The sequence below is a fragment of the Mauremys reevesii genome, linkage group 14 (assembly GCF_016161935.1).
Source record: "Mauremys reevesii isolate NIE-2019 linkage group 14, ASM1616193v1, whole genome shotgun sequence".
NCBI classification, from domain to species: Eukaryota; Metazoa; Chordata; order Testudines; family Geoemydidae; genus Mauremys; species Mauremys reevesii.
Window position 1 is genome coordinate 1662890 of NC_052636.1, and position 17102 is coordinate 1679991.

The 17102-nt window shown below is 56.6% G+C and overlaps 2 protein-coding genes across 2 annotated transcripts in view; both read right to left on the reverse strand.

The window, feature by feature from the left end:
- The window catches only part of LOC120381466 (zinc finger protein 345-like), a 33414-nt gene that overhangs the window by 10852 nt on the left and 5460 nt on the right, over window positions 1–17102 (reverse strand). The window lies entirely within an intron of this gene.
- LOC120381805 (E3 ubiquitin-protein ligase TRIM7-like) lies at window positions 892–10278 on the reverse strand. The gene is made up of 8 exons (XM_039499940.1): window positions 10219–10278; window positions 8580–8666; window positions 7241–7462; window positions 6597–6619; window positions 5514–5629; window positions 5184–5216; window positions 1774–1862; window positions 892–1150 (listed from the first exon to the last, which is right to left on the reverse strand). The coding sequence occupies exons 1-8, from the start codon at window positions 10276–10278 to the stop codon at window positions 995–997; spliced, it is 786 nt and encodes a 261-aa protein (XP_039355874.1). The 3' UTR covers window positions 892–994.

Here is a 17102-nt window from a genome sequence, read left to right on the forward strand (position 1 = left end):
TGTCACCGATGTCTTCCTCTGTTTTATAGCACCACAGTAATAAGAAGTGGAAAAGTGATCACAGGAGGTGTTTTGTGAGATTCCCAACCATTAAGGGTGACTGGGATTGTCACGGCAAATCTGCTGCCGCGGCCCCCGTTCCAAAGGTTAACACACCACCAAGGGGAGTGGCAGATTCTCCATCACTTCAAATCTTCACGTCAAGACTTGATGACTTTCTGGAGGATGATTTAGTCCGGCACAAGCTATTCAGCTCGATCCCACAGTAACCGGATGAGATTCTTTGGCTCGTTACACATGAGGCCAGACTAGAGGAATTTATAATCCCTTCTTGCCATAAAACCTATGAATTTATAATCACTCTGAGGAAGGACTAAGGGAACACGTCACTGATTGTGCTGTGTTCACAGACGGGGAATCCCAGCGTTTATCCGCATGCCCCCCAGCTGTGTGCACTGGGTCAGCTGCAGCTGTAACCGGATGGTGGAGGGATTAACTGGAGCAGCTTGGCAGAGCTGGGTCTGTGACATGAACCTTCCCCATGTCCGTGCTGCGGGTTGGGGGCTGTGTCGCTAAAGGTGCGGAAGGGGGAGTTCTTGCCACGGGTTTGTCAGTAATTTGGTGGCATTCTTGGGACTGGTCTCCAGGGCTCGGTGAGGGGTAAGTGAAGGCGACGACTCATCCTCGGGCTGACGGCAAAGAGAGGGCAACATTTTACAGGTCTGAGATGGTTCGCGCGAAGCAGGCTCCGGGATTGAGCGTAAGCAGCTTCCGTTTGCGACAACGGAACTAAACCCAAGTTTTGCCTTAGCAGAAAGACGACGTTAGACTTTGTGCTGTGCCGCACCTGGGCTCTGTCCCCGCAGTGTTGTGTAGCAGGAGAGGGCAGAGGGCTGGTGTGTGCGTCACTGGCACGTCGGGGGGTTGCTGAAACAGGGCAGAGTTAAGGTTACACTGTGGGGGTGACGTGAACCTTAACTAGTCACTTCCCCTTCTAAGAACCGAGGGGACGGGAATCCTTACCCAGCGAGGCCACGTTCTCATAGTTCTCCTGCATGACGGCTCTGCAGAGGGCTCTCTGAGCGGGGTCCAGCAGAGCCCATTCCTCCTTGGTGAAATACACAGCCACCTCCTCGAAGGTCACCGGCCCCTGGAAGAGCGAGAGCCCCCCACTCAGGACCTGCTGCCCCACTCACAGCCCCACTCTTCGTGGTGCAGCAAGGCCAATTAATTAGAAGCTCTGGGAGGCCCAATGTCCCACTCTCTTCAGAGCAGCCAGGAGGCATTGGGGTGAGGGGAGAAAGCGAGAGCCCTTCACCCCTCCCAGCAGAGAGCGGGGACGGGGTCCTCACACTCATCACTCACCTACTAGCCAGAGGCTGATACAGGGGATGGGACAACGCCCTGGTGGGAATCAGAACCCCCTCCCCACGGCCTGCAGCTGGATGGGAGGGTGTGGGGCGTCTCAATGGTGCCTCCTTATCTCCGCCTGCTAGGTTCGTGCTCCAGCACTGAGAATCTGAGAGTTTTTCAGGGGGTTGTTTTGTCTTCCACAACGAAGGAATCTCCACCATAGCCCCCGGGGGTCTGGTCCTATAATCTAGGAACAAGTCCCAGCAGGTTTGTCACCCCCCTGGCCCCTTCCCTTTCTCCAGCCTGTGGATGTCCTGCCCCGCCTCCAGACTGAACCCCGCAGAAGCTCCAAACGCCTCTGTGTTTCCTGCCCTTCTCCCTCCAGCAGGAAAACACCAACGACTCCCTCGTGGTCCCTACCTGAGCCGCCTCTTCCGCAGCCATTTCCCCTCCCTTCCTCCTGGGAGGATGAGGCGATCTGGCCCTAGACGTGGGTGTTATTCTACAGCCTGTCGGGGTGAGAGGGAGAACGGGAGAGTTCAGAAGGGACCTTGCTGCAATTTAAGCCCATTGCTTAATGGTTAAGAGGTTAAGAAGAACAATTTTTCCCCCTCCTCCTAGGAACAACTTTTTATGTATTTGAAAACTGTGATCAGGTCCCCTCTCAGTCTTCTCTTCTCCAGACTAAACAAACCCAGTTTTTTCAGTCTTCCCTCAGAGGTCTTGTTTTCTAGACCTTTCATCATTTTTGTTGCTCTTCTCTGGACTTTCTCCAGTTTGTCCACATCTTTCCTGAAATGTGGTGCCCAGAACTGGACACACTGCTCCAGTTGCGGCCTAATCAGCGCGGAGCAGAGCGGAAGATTTCTATGATTCTGTGAGTTGGCGTCTTAAATCCCTTCAAGCTGTTTCCTGTCTGATACTCCCTGATGAAACCTGGGCGCCTTGTCTTATAACAGGCTTCTTCAAAGTGATACAAGCTACGGAAGTGAGATCTTGGAAGAGTGTTGCCCTTTTCATAATGTAATAACAATACTGTCATGATAAATAGTAATGAATAATAAAGACTGTGTAATAAGCATGTCATAAAAACACATTCTATATTTCCAAGATCACGGCTTTTATAATTTATACTCAGGTAAAGGAGAAAATCTCGGGAAATATTCATTTTTAGGAGGGGGTTCATGAGACTTGACATTTTAGTGAAAGGGGTTCGCAGGTTGTTAAAGTTTGGGAACCACTGCTCTAGGAGGTATTTGCAGATCACTTAAAATTTCCAGGAAATTACCTTAATATTAGTTTAAAATGTTCATCTCTTAACTTCTAAGGAGGGCAATGCTTTGGTTGTAGGGCATGATCCATTGTAAACGTCCTGCACAATTTAATTGACACAGTGTTTTCTTCCACATGGAAATGAGAAAACTTCTCCCATCAGTCACCACAACTGGTATAATCCCAAAACTAAACCCTGAAAATGTTGTTAGAGAGGCTGTGTTATCCTGAACCTTACTTTCAGTTTGACTCATTCAAAAAATCTCCCCAGGCCTTGCTAATTAAACAGCAAAAATTAATGTTACATTAAAAAAACCAACAATGAAATCCTGTTTAATTTTCCTACAATACCAGTTCAACAATCACAAAAATCCTCCCCCAAAGGCGGCCCATAATTTTTTGACTTGTGAGAAATTAACAAAATTGCTAATAGTTCAATCCTACAAAAAGAATTTAAAAAATATTCAAAAATAATATCCAAAACCAGCCTGAATTGTGTGTGTGAACAAGAGAGTGAGAAAAAGGCATAACTACTTATGTAAATACTGTTCTGATGTTTAGTTCAATCTTAAAAAAGCTTGTGAAACCCGACAAATATCTGCTAAAATACATAAAAACGCTGGGGGAAAAGTCAATGATCCAAAAAAAGAGGAAGCTAGTCTGGCTTTAAAGTACATGAAGTGCAAACTCTAATTAATTTAACCACCCCCGCTCCAATGCATGAGAAATCTGTACTTTTCTGGGAATCTAGTTACTGGGGGGAATTCATCCCAGCGTATGCAAAAAATTACCAGACCTCTCCGTAAATTCCTACAAGTACATCAGGATTGGGACTGGGGACCTGCACAAAAATCAGGCCATACAAAAATTAAAAACAAGATTATCTCAAACCCTTTGCTTAATTTACCCTCAAAAAGGCAAAAAAAAAACAAAACTTCAAAATGGCATGGATAGAACATAGTGTAAGTGCTGTGATGCATCAAAAAATAAACTCACACCCCCCAAGCTGCTGCTTCTGTAAACACACAATTAAGTACTGTTAAAACACCCCTCAAACTATAAACAGTACTAGTGACAATCTAAAGTCTATGACATTTCAGTTACATCACTCATTAAAATGTCATTATTCAAGTCAACCACCATCCTTCCAAAATCTAAACAAAATCAAAACCTATAATCTAAACCAAAAATCTAAACAAATAAAAAAAAGTAAATTGTCAAGTGCCAAAGTAACCTCCTAAATTCCAGCAATAAAATAAAAAAATAAGTGTTAAAAATAAACAGTTCTTAAAAGGAAAAAAATTAACCCGACTACATCGATGTCAGGACACTAATCTTAAGACAATAAGTAACGAAAATGTCATCATTATTTGTCCACAAAAGTTGCAATAATCATCTTATAAAGTTAATGTTTGTGTCAATTTTGCCTTTGCATATATAAATAGCCATTCCTTCCTTCCAACAGGAGCCAGCATTCTGGTGCAAATATAAAATCTCTAAAATTAAACTAACTTCTGTCACCAGCCAGTGTCCTGAAATGGTTGCTGTATTGTTAGCCTTAAAATCAGCTATAAAAACCTCATGTTTCAACTTTCATATTCTGTACAAATTCAGACGATGTGAGGAGGAGTTGCCTGTTTTATCTCCATTCCTGGCATAACAATTAATTCTAAAAGGCTAAAAGAAAACAAAGCCGACACTTTAAACTAACTCAATTTGTTCAAAAATAAAATAAACGAACCATTTATTTAAAAAATAGAGTAAAAAACCACACATGCAAATACACCGAATTGTCTAAACAATAATAAAACTAACACACTTGCCAAACAAACAGTGCACTAAACAGCGTGGCAAGTGAAAATATTAACTCACGCTCAATCGTGACACTTCCAGCTAAAATAGATGCTTTTTAAGGGTTTACCAAAAGAAAACTAAAAGCAAAGCCTCTGTGAAAGAAAGAAAAACGTTCTTTGTTTTAATATTAAATAGTACAAAAGTTTATCAACACATTTAACCCTTTAAGCGTTGAAAACTGAATGCAACAGACCATCGCTGGGAAAAGTGTGAGAAACCCAGACCCGCACTACAGCAGCTCCCTTCTCATTCCCAGTTAGAGCACGTACAGCACAGAGCTCACTTCCCATTCGTAGCCCGTCTGTACCCACGGCCGCAGCCCCATTCCTCATTCAAGGTCAGTCTATGCAGGATACAGCTGGGCTCCACCTAAGACTTCGCTGCCCCCCTACCCACCCTCCGGTGGCCATCTTCAGTCACTCATTAAAAGCTGCCGAGCACGGGTCACCCTTGTCTCACCCTCTCTCACACCTTTCAGGTGGTTGTTCCTTGCTGCCCCTACTGGAAACACCCCCCTGAGATCCGGATTCGCTCTGAATCCCCGTCTGACATCCCAGCCGGAGCGAATCAGCCACGGGGCGCACCCGGCTTCACACTGTCCAACATTTCCAGCTGCACAGCGGGGCCGGAGGCAGCGCTCCCCTGTCGCTAACATGGGGATGGGTCTGAAATCTCCCCACGGCCCGTCAGAGACAGACACGTACCTGTGTCGCTCCCCAGCTCCAGCCGCAGCGTCTCTAGGGGAAGGAGAGGAGGGGAGAGGTGAGAATTCAGGCCCTGACGTTCAGGGGAGGTTCCCCTTGGTTATTAATGTCACTGCTGTAACGACGAGATGGTGACAGAGATCAGAGGCCGATAACGCAGCCGCTGCAGGCAGAGCCAGCCCCACACGGCTGCTCCATGGGGAAGGGCGACTCGCTGAGCTGGGCGGTGAGATGGAGCCGGGGTCAGTGACATCACTCGAGCCCCCGACTCCTCACCAGGGCCAAGGTCGCTCTACCCAGAGGAGACGCCACCCCCAGACTCCCACTCACCTTTGAATCCCAGCAGCACCTGCTGCAGGCGGGCGCGTTGCAGGGAGAAATCGCCGAGCCTCTTCTCCAGCGCCGCAAACCCCGGCTCCGGCTTCCGAAACGCCCCGTCCTCCCTGCTGGGGCAAGGAGGAGGGGTGAGAGATGGGCCCGATCCCCACACCAGCAATTAGCGACGGTTAGTTATTAAGTCCTTGATTGTCACGATCAGTATCACTCAGTGTGGGAAAATAGCCCCCTCCTGCGCCTGGCAGGGCGCCTGCTACTTCTACCTTTCGTTCCCTTCCCTTTCCCACCTCCTTTCTGCATTTCTCGCTGCCTTTGTGTCTCTCCTCTGTTCTTCCCTCCCGACGGGAACTCCCTTTTCCCACCCCTCCCTCCAGGGCCCCACTCCCACCCCCGCCCTGTCCCCCCGTGACCCGCCAAGGACTAGTGAACGCTGACATTAAAGTGTCGTTATTTCAGCGGCCCCTCCAACGAGATGAACGGGGGACAGGGGAGTTCACACCCGTCTGACCCACGGCTCCCGGCCGCTGGCAGACACAGAGAGACGACAGGTTTCAGGGTGGCAGCCGTGTTAGTCTGTAGCAGCAGAAAGAACGAGGCGTCCTTGTGGCACCTTAGAGACTAACAAATTTATCGGAGCATAAGCTGTCGTGGGCTTCCACTGCGTGCATCTGATGAAGTGGGTTTTAGCCCACAAAAGCTTCTGCCCAAATAAATGTGTTAGTCTCTAAGGTGCCACAAGGACGCCTCGTTCTTTTTAGAAAGACAACAATGTCCCCCCTCTGCATTTGGGAGGGTTTCTTTGTAACCAGGAGGGATAGAAACTGGAAAGGTGAGATTCTGCACACGGGGACTACGCGATGCTGCCACAAAAATCCAACAGACAGGCCGGGTCTGGCCCACGGGCCGTATGTCGGCCAGCCCAGGTGGGACCTCACGAGCTGCCAGGGAGACAGCCGCGAGGGGAGACGTGATCCCAGCCGGCGTGTCACATTGCAAGGGCGGGGGAAATGCAATATTCAGTGCCGTTTCCGAGCGTCACCAAGCACGGGGGGGAGTGAGACGGAGCCGGGGACTCACCTGCTCCCAGTGCTCCCGGCACCCTGGGGAGGGAGAGAAAGGAGAGGCCGTCAGGGGGGGCGTCGCAGGCCGGGGAGGCCTCCTGCTCGGCAGGGCGGCCACCATCAGAGTCGCGGGTGTTTGGGGCATTTCAGACACTCGGGTTCATGCTCAGAGAGCAGCTGCCGCCCCCGTCCCCCCGGCAGGGCTGTTTGTTTTCAGCGGCCCCAGGGGTCCTGGCTGGGAGGACCCCACTGGAGAAAGTTCCTGCCCAGGCACTTTACGGGCAGAAAATGTTTCCCTGCCCTGACAGTCAAATTCCCCCAGGGCCGAGCCCCACAAGCCCCTGACCCCGGTAACCCATGAACCTGGTGGGAGTGGGGCCTCTGCATCGGGGAGGGGATTTCACCCTCCAAGCGCAAACGCAGAGAGACGTTGACAGGGCAGGAGAGGTGCTCTTGGGGTTGCAGCAGCCCGGACTCCTGGGTCCCATCCCTGGCGCTGCCACAGACTCACTGTGTGACCTTGGGCAGGGCGCTGCCTCGCTTCCCCCCCTTGCCCCATAGGGATAACGCCCCCGGCCCCCTTTGTAAAGCGCTTTGGGGTCCGGGGCTGAGACGCTCGCATAGAAACGCTGCGTCGGATCATTGCAATGACAGCCTGACCTGCAGGGGGGGGCTCGGCGGCCGCTGCCCCTCGTCTCCTCCCCTGTCGCCGAGCAGGGACATCTCCCGGGACAGGCTGCAGCCGCCCTGGTCCCGTCGCTGGACAATGGCTCCCTCCAGCTCCTCCAGCCGGGCCAGCAGCCGCTGCTCCTGCTGCTCCAGAAACCCTCGCAGCTCCTGCCACTCCCAGACGAGCTGCCGCCTCTCGGCGGCCGCCTGCTCCTGCAGCCACAGGGCGGGGGGGGAGACCCGTCAGCGCCCCGCCCCGCCCCCCCCCCCGGCGGGGGCCGGATTTATTCACCACTGCGGGAGCCCCTGTGCTGGGGGACGTGGGGCTCGTTTACCCCGGGACGGGGGCAGGGATCGGGGCCGGGGTGAGCTGGACACGGCTCACGGGGGGGGGGCTGTTCTCCCCAAAAACGAGCCAAACCCCCCATCTCTGCAGCCCCCAGTCCCTGCCCATCCCCCTGGGCGCTAGAAAGGCTCCCGGTCACTGCGACGTCCAGACAGCCCGTGGGCAGGGGCCTGGGATCACCCAGCCGGACCCTCTCCCGCCCAGCAGCCCCCTGCGCCCTAAGGGCATCGCCCCCCCCGTGTCGGACCCTCTCCGGACCGGCAGCCCCTGCCCCCTAAGGGCATCACCCCCCCAAGACGGACCCTCTCCTGCCCGACAGCCCCCTGCCCCCTAAGGGCATCCCCCCCCCCCCAGTGTCGGACCCTCTCCCGCCCAGCAGCCCCCTGCCCCCTAAGGGCATCACCCCCCCCCGTGTCTGACCCTCTCCGGCCCCCCAGCCCCCTGCCCCCTAAGTGCATCTCCCCCCCTGTGTCTGACCCTCTCCTGCCCAGCAGCCCCCTGCCCCCTAAGGGCATCACCCCCCCCCCGTGTCCGACCCTCTCCCGCCCAGCAGCCCCTGCCCCTAAGGGCATCACCCCGTGTCCGACCTCTCCCGCCCGGCAGCCCCTGCCCCTAAGGGCATCACCCCGTGTCGGACCTCTCCCGCCCGGCAGCCCCTGCCCCTAAGGGCATCGCCCCGTGTCGGACCCTCTCCTGCCCGGCAGCCCCTGCCCCCTAAGGGCATCGCCCCCCCCGTGTCGGACCCTCTCCTGCCCGGCAGCCCCCTGCCCCCTAAGGGCATCGCCCCCCCCGTGTCGGACCCTCTCCTGCCCGGCAGCCCCCTGCCCCCTAAGGGCATCGCGCCCCCCGTGTCTGGCCCTGCCCCTCCCTGGGCTCCCGGGGGGGGTCCCTGGCTGAGGCCGCAGGCCGGGCCCTGCATTCACCGGCACTGGGGGCTCTGGGCCCCCCGGCAAACCTGAGGGGTGGGGGGCTTTGGGCGCCTACCAGCAGCTCCTGGCTTTGCCGCTGCTCCTCGGCGTCGGCGGCTTCTCCCTGGGCCCGCGGGGGGGCCGGACGCTCTGCTGGGGGGGCCTGGGAGAAGCGGGGGGGGGTTACAAACCGCTGCAAACCCCCCCCCAGCTGCCAGATTTCAGGGCCCCCCCGCAGATGCCTGAGCAGCGTCCAAGGGAGCTTGGTGAGGGGGAAATAAAAGGGGCCCAGGTTCCCCAGGGAAAACCCAGGACCCCGTGGAGCAGTGACCGGGGTGCAGCCCCCAGCCCCCCACGTCCCTGCGCCCACCCGCCTGCCAAGCAACCAGCTCCAGACACGGCCCCAGTGTCCCGGCTCCAAAGCCCCCCACACCCAGATCTGAACATGGACCCACCCCCGCAAACCAACTACCCCCCAAACTCCCCGCTCTGCCCCCCCGATGCCCCCAAACCCCAGCTCTGCCCCCACTGACACCCCAAACCCCAGCTCTGCCCCCACTGACACCCCAAGCCCCCAGCTCTGCCCCACTGACACCCCCAACTCCCCAGCTCTGCCCCCCACTGATACCCCCCAAACCCCCAGCTCTGCCCCCCCCACTGACACCCCCAACTCCCCAGCTCTGCCCCAGGCCACTGACACCCCCAACTCCCCGCTCTGCCCCCACTGACACCCCAAACCCCAGCTCTGCCCCCACTGACACCCCAAACTCCCCACTCTGCCCCTAGCCACTGACACCCCAAACCCCAGCTCTGCCCCGGCACAGACACCCCCAAACTCCCGCTCTGCCCCCCACTGACACCCCAAACTCCCCACTCTGCCCCTAGCCACTGACACCCCCAAACCGACAGCTCTGCCCCACTGACACCCCAAACTCCCCACTCTGCCCTAGCCACTAACACCCCCAAACTCCCGCTCTGCCCCCACTGACACCCCCAAACTCCCGCTCTGCCCCCACTGACATCCCCAAACTCCCGCTCTGCCCCAGACACCCCAAACCCCAGCTCTGCCCCCACTGATACCCCCAAACTCCCAGCTCTGCCCCACTGACACCCCAACGCCCCAGCTCTGCCCCAGGCCACTGACACCCCCAACTCCCCGCTCTGCCCCCAGACACCCCAAACTCCTGCTCTGCCCCCACTGACACCCCAAACCCCAGCTCTGCCCCCCACTGACACCCCAAACTCCCCACTCTGCCCCTAGCCACTGACACCCCTAAACCCCAGCTCTGCCCCGGCACAGACACCCCCAAACTCCCGCTCTGCCCCCACTGACACCCCAAACTCCCACTCTGCCCCTAGCCACTGACACCCCAAACCCACAGCTCTGCCCCACTGACACCCCCAAACTCCCCACTCTGCCCCTAGCCACTAACACCCCAAACTACCAGCTCTGCCCCCGGCACAGACACCCCCAAACTCCCTGCTCTGCCCCCCACTGACACCCCCAAACTCCCAGCTCTGCCCCCAGACACCCCAAACCCCAGCTCTGCCCCCACTGATACCCCCAAACTCCTGCTCTGCCCCTCGATAGCCCCCAACCCCAGCTCCAAACACCCCACCTCCCGGGCCCTGCCTGGGCCTGAGCTCCGCAGCCGAGCCGCGCCTGGGCCCCTCCCGCGTGTCCGCCCCACGCGTGTCCCCGACCCCGGACCCACCGCGCTGCCCCGCGGGCTGCAGGGCCGAGCAGCCCCGCGCCGCGCCCCGGGCCTGGCCATGGCCCCGCTGCCGGCACAAAGGGGCGGGCTGGGGCGGGGGCAGGAAGGGGCGGCCCCTCCCCGGGCCTGGCCCCGCCCCCGGGCCCCACGCAGGGGGGTGGGGACACGCGGGGAACCCAGCTGCAGAAGAGGGGCAGGTCCCGCGGGGGGGGATGTTACAATTTGGGGGGCAGCGCAGATGGGGAGAGAGAGACGGGGGGGCCAGACAGCAAGTGTGAAAAACCCCCGGTGTGTGGGGGGGTAATGGGTGCCTGGGGGAGACAAAGCCCCAAATGTCGGGCCTGTCCCTATAAAATGGGGGCGTCGGGTCCCCCTAAGCCAGAGAGGAGGCCTCAGATCGGGCTTTTCGGCTGCACGTGGAGGGGGGGCCGTGACCCCGGCAGAGCCTTTCGCTAGCCGGGAAAGTTCCCCGAAAGAGCGGGACCCTCCCCCTGCTTACGTAATGCCGGGACTCAGGCCCCCACGGAGCCTGGTGACACTCACCCTAAGGCGTAAGTGGGTCTCCGCCGGGGTGCCGGTCCCCCCCAGGGGATACACGGAGGGCTTGTTTTCCAGCCGGCTGCAGAAACGGCACCAGCAAAGTCAAATGTCATACAATGACTTGTTTATACTGGTCTATATACTATACACCAGGGCTTCTCAAACTGGGGGTCGGGACCTCTCAGGGGGTCACGAGGTTATTACCTGGGAGGTCGCGAGCTGCCAGCCTCCACCCCGAACCCGCTTTGCCTCCAGCATTTATACTGGTGTGAAATATATTTAAACGTGTTTTTCATTGATAATGGGGGGGTCGCACTCAGAGGCTGCTGTGTGAACGGGGGTCAGCAGGACAAACGTTTGAGACCCCCTGCGAAACGGACGCACAATATTTATATTCCAATGGATTTATTTTATACTTGTACGATCAAGACGAGAAAGTCAGCGATTTCTCAGGAATCGCGTGCGGTGACACTAGGGTGACCAGACAGCAAATGTGAAAAATCGGGATGGGGGTGGGGGGTAATAGGAGCCCATATAAAAAAAGACCCCAAAATCGGGACTGTCCCCCAAAAATCGGGACATCTTTGGGTGACACGTTTGTGGTTTTTATGTGGGATTTTGCAAGCCAGCCGTTTTTCAGTGAGGTGAGACTGGGCGGTACGTAAGACCAGTCAGCCTCCTGAACGGGGCCCGGCCGTCTGGAAACGGTTGAGACCCACGACTCTGCAATGTGGCCATAATACGTAGTTTATAAGGAAGTCAGCCCCCCCCCCCCCCCTTCTTTTCAAAACACTTCTCAGCAAACCCATGTGCTCGGGAACATCTGCTGAAGCCACGGCCCTTCCTCCGCCTCTGATTCCTCAGGCTGCTTTCTACAGGGGTTAAAAGGGGCAAATCGGAGCAGGGGGTGGCCAGGGTCTGAGCAGGGGGTGGAAATTGACTGGCCGGGGGGTTCGAGCAGCTGGAGGCCGGGGCAGGAGAGGGGCTGAGGGGGAAATCAGGGCCGGGGGGTGGAGGAACTGGGGTTAAGCCCAGGGGTGTGGTGCTGCCGGAGGGTAAAACCCAGCACAGGCAGGGGCAGAGGGGGGGAACAGTTACCCCGGTGGGCTGAGACACCCGTGTTTGCAATAATAGAGAGGAGGCCGGGGGGCTTTTTTCTTTCCTCGTCCATAGGACAGTTCGTCTCAGCACAGGGGTCCCAGGGCTGGGCTCTTAAAGGTGCAGTAAAGAGGACTCGACATTAAGGCCTTGTATCAGAGGCCTGGTCTGAGGCCTGCGGCCTGGGCTAAAGTAGTGGACAAAGCTTTGCCGATACAAAGCAAAGTTAAGCTGCGAGCCCGGGGCAGGCCCGGCTCCCAGGATCTGGCCAGCACAGGGCCGGTGTTGCAGAAACACACGGGGGAGGGTTTTTGTGCAGCCACGAGGCCCAGAAACGTGCGATGAGACGCAAAGCTGAGATTCTGCCCCTGGGAATACGTGACTACGCCGGCCAGGCCGGGTCTGGCCCCTGCATCCGGCAGCCCCGGTGGGACCTCGTCAGCGGTCGGAGAGGAACCGGCTTTGCCCCGGGGTGCGGCAGCCGCCAGGGGAGCCGGGATCCCGGGCACCGAGCCGGCGTGTCGCAAGCTCCCGGTTCGGTGCCGTTTCCAAGCGTCGCTGAGCACGAGGGGTCACGTTCAGAGAGCAGCTGCCGCCCCCCAGGAATCCCTGCTGGGACGTCGCCCTCGGGGGAAGTTTCTACCCCAAAGCCCCAGCTCCATCCCCCTCACAGACACCCCAAACCCCCAGCTCTGCCCCCTCACAGACACCCCCAAGCCACCACCTCCACCCCCCTCACAGACACCCCCAACCTCCCAACTCCTTCCCCCTCACAGACACCCCCAAGCCTCCACCTCCACCCCCCTCACAGACACCCCCAAACCCTCAGCTCTGCCCCCTCACAGACACCCCCAAACCCCCAGCTCTGCCCCCTCACAGACACCCCTCAAACCCCAGCTCTGCCCCTCACAGACACCCCAAACCCCACCTCCACCCCTCACAGACACCCCAAACCCCAGCTCCTTCCCCTCACAGACACCCCAAACCCCACCTCCACCCCTCACAGACACCCCAAACCCCACCTCCGCCCCCTCACAGACACCCCCAAACCCTCAGCTCTGCCCCACACTGACACCCCAAACCCCACCTCCATCCCCTCACAGACACCCCTCAAACCCCAGCTCTGCCCCCTCAGACAACCCAAACCCCAACTCCACCCCTCACAGACACCCCCAAACCCCAGCTCCGCCCCTCACAGACACCCCAAACCCCCAGCTCTGCCCCTCACAGACACCCCAAACCCCAGCTCTGTCCCCTCACAGACACCCCAAACCCCAGCTCTGCCCCTCACAGACACCCCAACCCCACCTCCACCCTCCTCACAGACACCCCCAAACCCTCAGCTCTGCCCCCTCAGACACCCCCAAACCCCCACCTCCACCCCCCTCACAGACACCCCCAATCTCCCAGCTCCTTCCCCCTCACAGACACCCCCAACCTCCCACCTCCACCCTCCTCACAGACACCCCAAACCCTCAGCTCTGCCCCTCACAGACACCCCCAAACCCCACCTCCATCCCCTCACAGACACCCCAAACCCCAGCTCTGCCCCTCACAGACACCCCAAACCCCAGCTCCTTCCCCTCACAGACACCCCAAACTCCCAGCTCTGCCCCTCACAGACACCCCAAACCCCCTCCGCCCCCTCACAGACACCCCAAACCCTCAGCTCTGCCCCCTCACAGACACCCCTCAAACCCCCATCTCTGCCCCCTCACCGACACCCCAAACCCCCAGCTCCGCCTCACAGACACCCCAAACCCCAGCTCCATCCCCTCACTGACACCCCAAACCCCACCTCCACCCCTCACAGACACCACCAACTCCCAGCTCCTTCCCCCTCACAGACACCCCCAAACCCTCAGCTCTGCCCCCTCAGACACCCCCAAACCCCCACCTCCACCCCTCAGACACCCCCAAACTCCCAGCTCTGCCCCATTGACACCCCCAATCTCCCACCTCCACCCTCACAGACACCCTGTAACCCCAGCTCCTTCCCCTCAGAGACACCCCAAACCCCAGCTCTGCCCCCCACACTGACACCCCCAAACTCCCAGCTCCGCCCCACTGACACCCCAAACCCCCACCTCCATCCCCTCACAGACACCCCAAACCTCAGCCCTTCCCCACTGACACCCCCAAACCCCAGCTCCAAACAGCCCCCAACCCCAGTCCCAGCCCTTCCCCACCCAGCCCGGCTCTGACCCCAGATCCCCTCCCCAGTCACCCTCCTCACTCCCGGGTCCCGCCTGGGCTCCGAACTCCGCGCTCCGGGCCCCTCCCCGCATGTCTGCCCCACACCTGTCCCCACCCCACGCCACCCCCCCCAGACCCATCGCGCTGCCCCACTGCAAACACACAAAGGGGCTGCTGGGCTGGGGGGGGGGCTCCTTCCCAGGCCTGGCCCTGGCCCCCTCACAGGGGGTGTGGGACACGTGGGGAACCCAGCTCTGGCCGGGGAACCCCCCCCTCAGCCTGCAGGGAGGTTTGGTCACTTTCCTGTGCCATGGGGCGTTCAGAGACCCGGCACCTCTGGGCTTCTGCGCCAGTTAAAAGTGTTTAAAAAGGAAATTGGCTTGAGCCCGGGCACCGTTTTCATCGCAAATTAATCCCTGGGCCGAGTGGGTCCCTGCCCCTGCCAGCAGGGCCCAGCCGCCTCGCTCCATGGGTGCCCTGGGCCGTGGGATTTTATCAGCTGGTTTCACCCGAAATCCTCCACACCCAGCGCAAGGGGCGGCCGCGCGGGAGCCGCGTTCTCCTCCGGGCCTCGCCGCAGCCGGACAAGTCCCCGTGGGCTGCAGCGGAAGGGACTGGACTTTCCCGCTCGCTGTCAGAGCTCAAATATCGGCGGGATCCCAACACCCCTACAATCCTGTCAGCCCTAATTCCTCAAGAGAGTCCGGGGGAGCCTTGACCCCTCTGGCTCCCCCTCAGTCGGTGCCCCCCGAAGCACCCTAGGCTGTGACACCCAAACACGGCCGTGTTTTCGATAGGCTGAGGTGTGGGTTAGGTTACGTCTTTTCTCGATGTGCATACGGGTCCGGTGTGAGTTCTGTGCAGGCAATGTATGATTATTGCATGTGCATTATTTTTGCATGGTGTGTGTGTGTGTGTGTGTGTGTTACCCCAAGCACAGACTCAGGGATCCCAGCGTATCCCTCCTATTGCTGACCTCTGGCTTCCTAAGATGTCGACCTATTAATCTGTTCCTGCCAGGTGAGAATTGCCTGTGGCCTCTCAGGAAACTTCTCAGAACAGATCCCGCCCTCAGCTCAAAGGATTGACACCCTGGCCACATTTTTCCAACACAAAGTGTTTTATTTACTGTAACCAACCTGTCCTAATACAATCAATCTAAACTTAAAACAAAACAGAAGCAGAACTCCCTTCGCACAGGTGTGCAAGTGAAAGTACCCAAAACTCTAATGTCATCCAGAACAACGCTCCGTTTTCTGAGATAATTTGTGTTTTAACATCAGACTTTTATTCAACTAATCATTAATTTCCTGTTTAGTTCCATTTGCATTGGGAACAGTCACATATTCAAAAATCTTGTCATATATGTTCGTTTTCTGTTCGCCCCATTTCCACTTAGTGAACGCTTCTATAAAGTTGTGGTTAAGAAGCTTTCCACTTCAGTGAGTTCATGTACATGAGTATCTGGCCTCTCCCGCAAGGGTTGATGGGAGGGGGTCTGACACTCGGTGGGAAGGTCTATACCATGAGAAAAAACACCTCTATTCGATTTTCACCTTTTTTAAATCTTTCACAGTAGCCGGAGGGAAAACGGTGCAGCTACATAATACACAAGAGAAAACCTAAGAGGAAAAAGCATCGAATCAGGACTCAGCATTTGAGTAACCTGCAATCTGAACCAGGAACATTTCAAGCAGGCAGCCAGGCTGGGACCCGGGGGGAAGGACTGTCCTCTGCAGGCACCAGCTGTTTCCCTCTTTGTCTCATGAAACTCTGGATCCAAAGGGACAATTGTTCCCACGCTAACTGTGGGATTGTAACCAGTGCCACTGAACTAGAGAACGCTGGTCTACCTGAATTCCCCCCAAATCTTTGACCTTTGTCAGGGTACATTCACACTTCTCTGGAGTAGAACTGTCTACCCACCCATGGAAAATCTCGGGATTTTATACCCGTTTTCAGCAACCACCAGGCGTGAGTTCATCGAAAACACCACTTCCACTGCCTCCTCATCCGCACAGTTAAGGAGAGCGTTTTCCAAATCGTAGGATCAGCTCAGAGCTATCGTCAGGGGTGATTTCCTGTAGGGCCTGCATCACAACTCTCTGGGAAATACAGGGTCATTTCGCCTAGTTCTAGCTCACTGGCTGTGGCATTCGCTCTCCAGATCACCTGAGACAACACTGACCTAACACAACCGAACACAAACATGATCACATCCGTTTACTTCAGTTAGTTACACAATCTGGGTTGTGCTGTTGTTCACCATTTGAAAGGGGAGACTTTAAAACGTTAGTGTTTCCCTGGTAGCGTGTCCAATTGCTCAGAGTGTCCGATTGACGGAACTTTCTCCAGATGATCATGAAAAAATGACTTTTAGCAAATGGTCATAATAGTCCCCAATAATTCTGAGCTACATTCTGCCAAACAAAATTAATATCCAATGATGTGACCGAACAGCCTTTGGTAAGGAGAGAAAAACCCACATCTCAGAGAGGGAGACAACATTTTCAGTTTCATATTAAGTAAAATTCCAGAGCCGGTTACATCGGATGACTCAGAATCAGGACAACGGATTCTCTCATCACATTCTCCTCTGATCTGTTCAAACTTTCTTCACTCTGCTCTGTCTCATTATTACTGGGTCAAGTTATTTACAAAAGTTTCAGCAGCATCATACCAATGTTCCCGTCGGCAAACAATCCCAACTCCGGCGGGGAAAAGTCCAGCGGTGGCTTTGCCGTTAAGTGGAAACGGGGATTTAAACTCTGCATGGTCACACTTTCTTTGAGGTCAATAAAGTCTGCGACACTTTCATCTCCAGGCCTAAGAGTCGGCTTTGGGATCTAAGAAATCAAAGCACCGTTCCCAAGCACAGAGCCCTGGGACACGGCATCACCTCACACTTGGGGAGGCGGGCAAGCAGCATGTGCAGAAGATACCTTCTGTATGAGCCGTGCAGAGATGAACACTGCTGGGATGGTAGGGACGGAGGGAATTCCTTTGATTCATCCCATTTCCCTCTGGTGTCAAGAGAGGCTGAAATGACG

Bases quoted from the DNA above. Each gene is read 5' to 3' on its own strand.
- LOC120381805 (XM_039499940.1), bottom strand. From the start codon at position 10,278: ATGGCCAGGCCCGGGGCGCGGCGCGGGGCTGCTCGGCCCTGCAGCCCG. The intron at 7,463-8,579 runs GTAGGCGCCCAA...CTGTGGCTGCAG, and splicing joins GGCAAAGCCAGGAGCTGCTG to GAGCAGGCGGCCGCCGAGAG. The intron at 1,863-5,183 runs GTACGTGTCTGT...TCACCCCGACAG, and splicing joins GGAGCTGGGGAGCGACACAG to GCTGTAGAATAACACCCACG.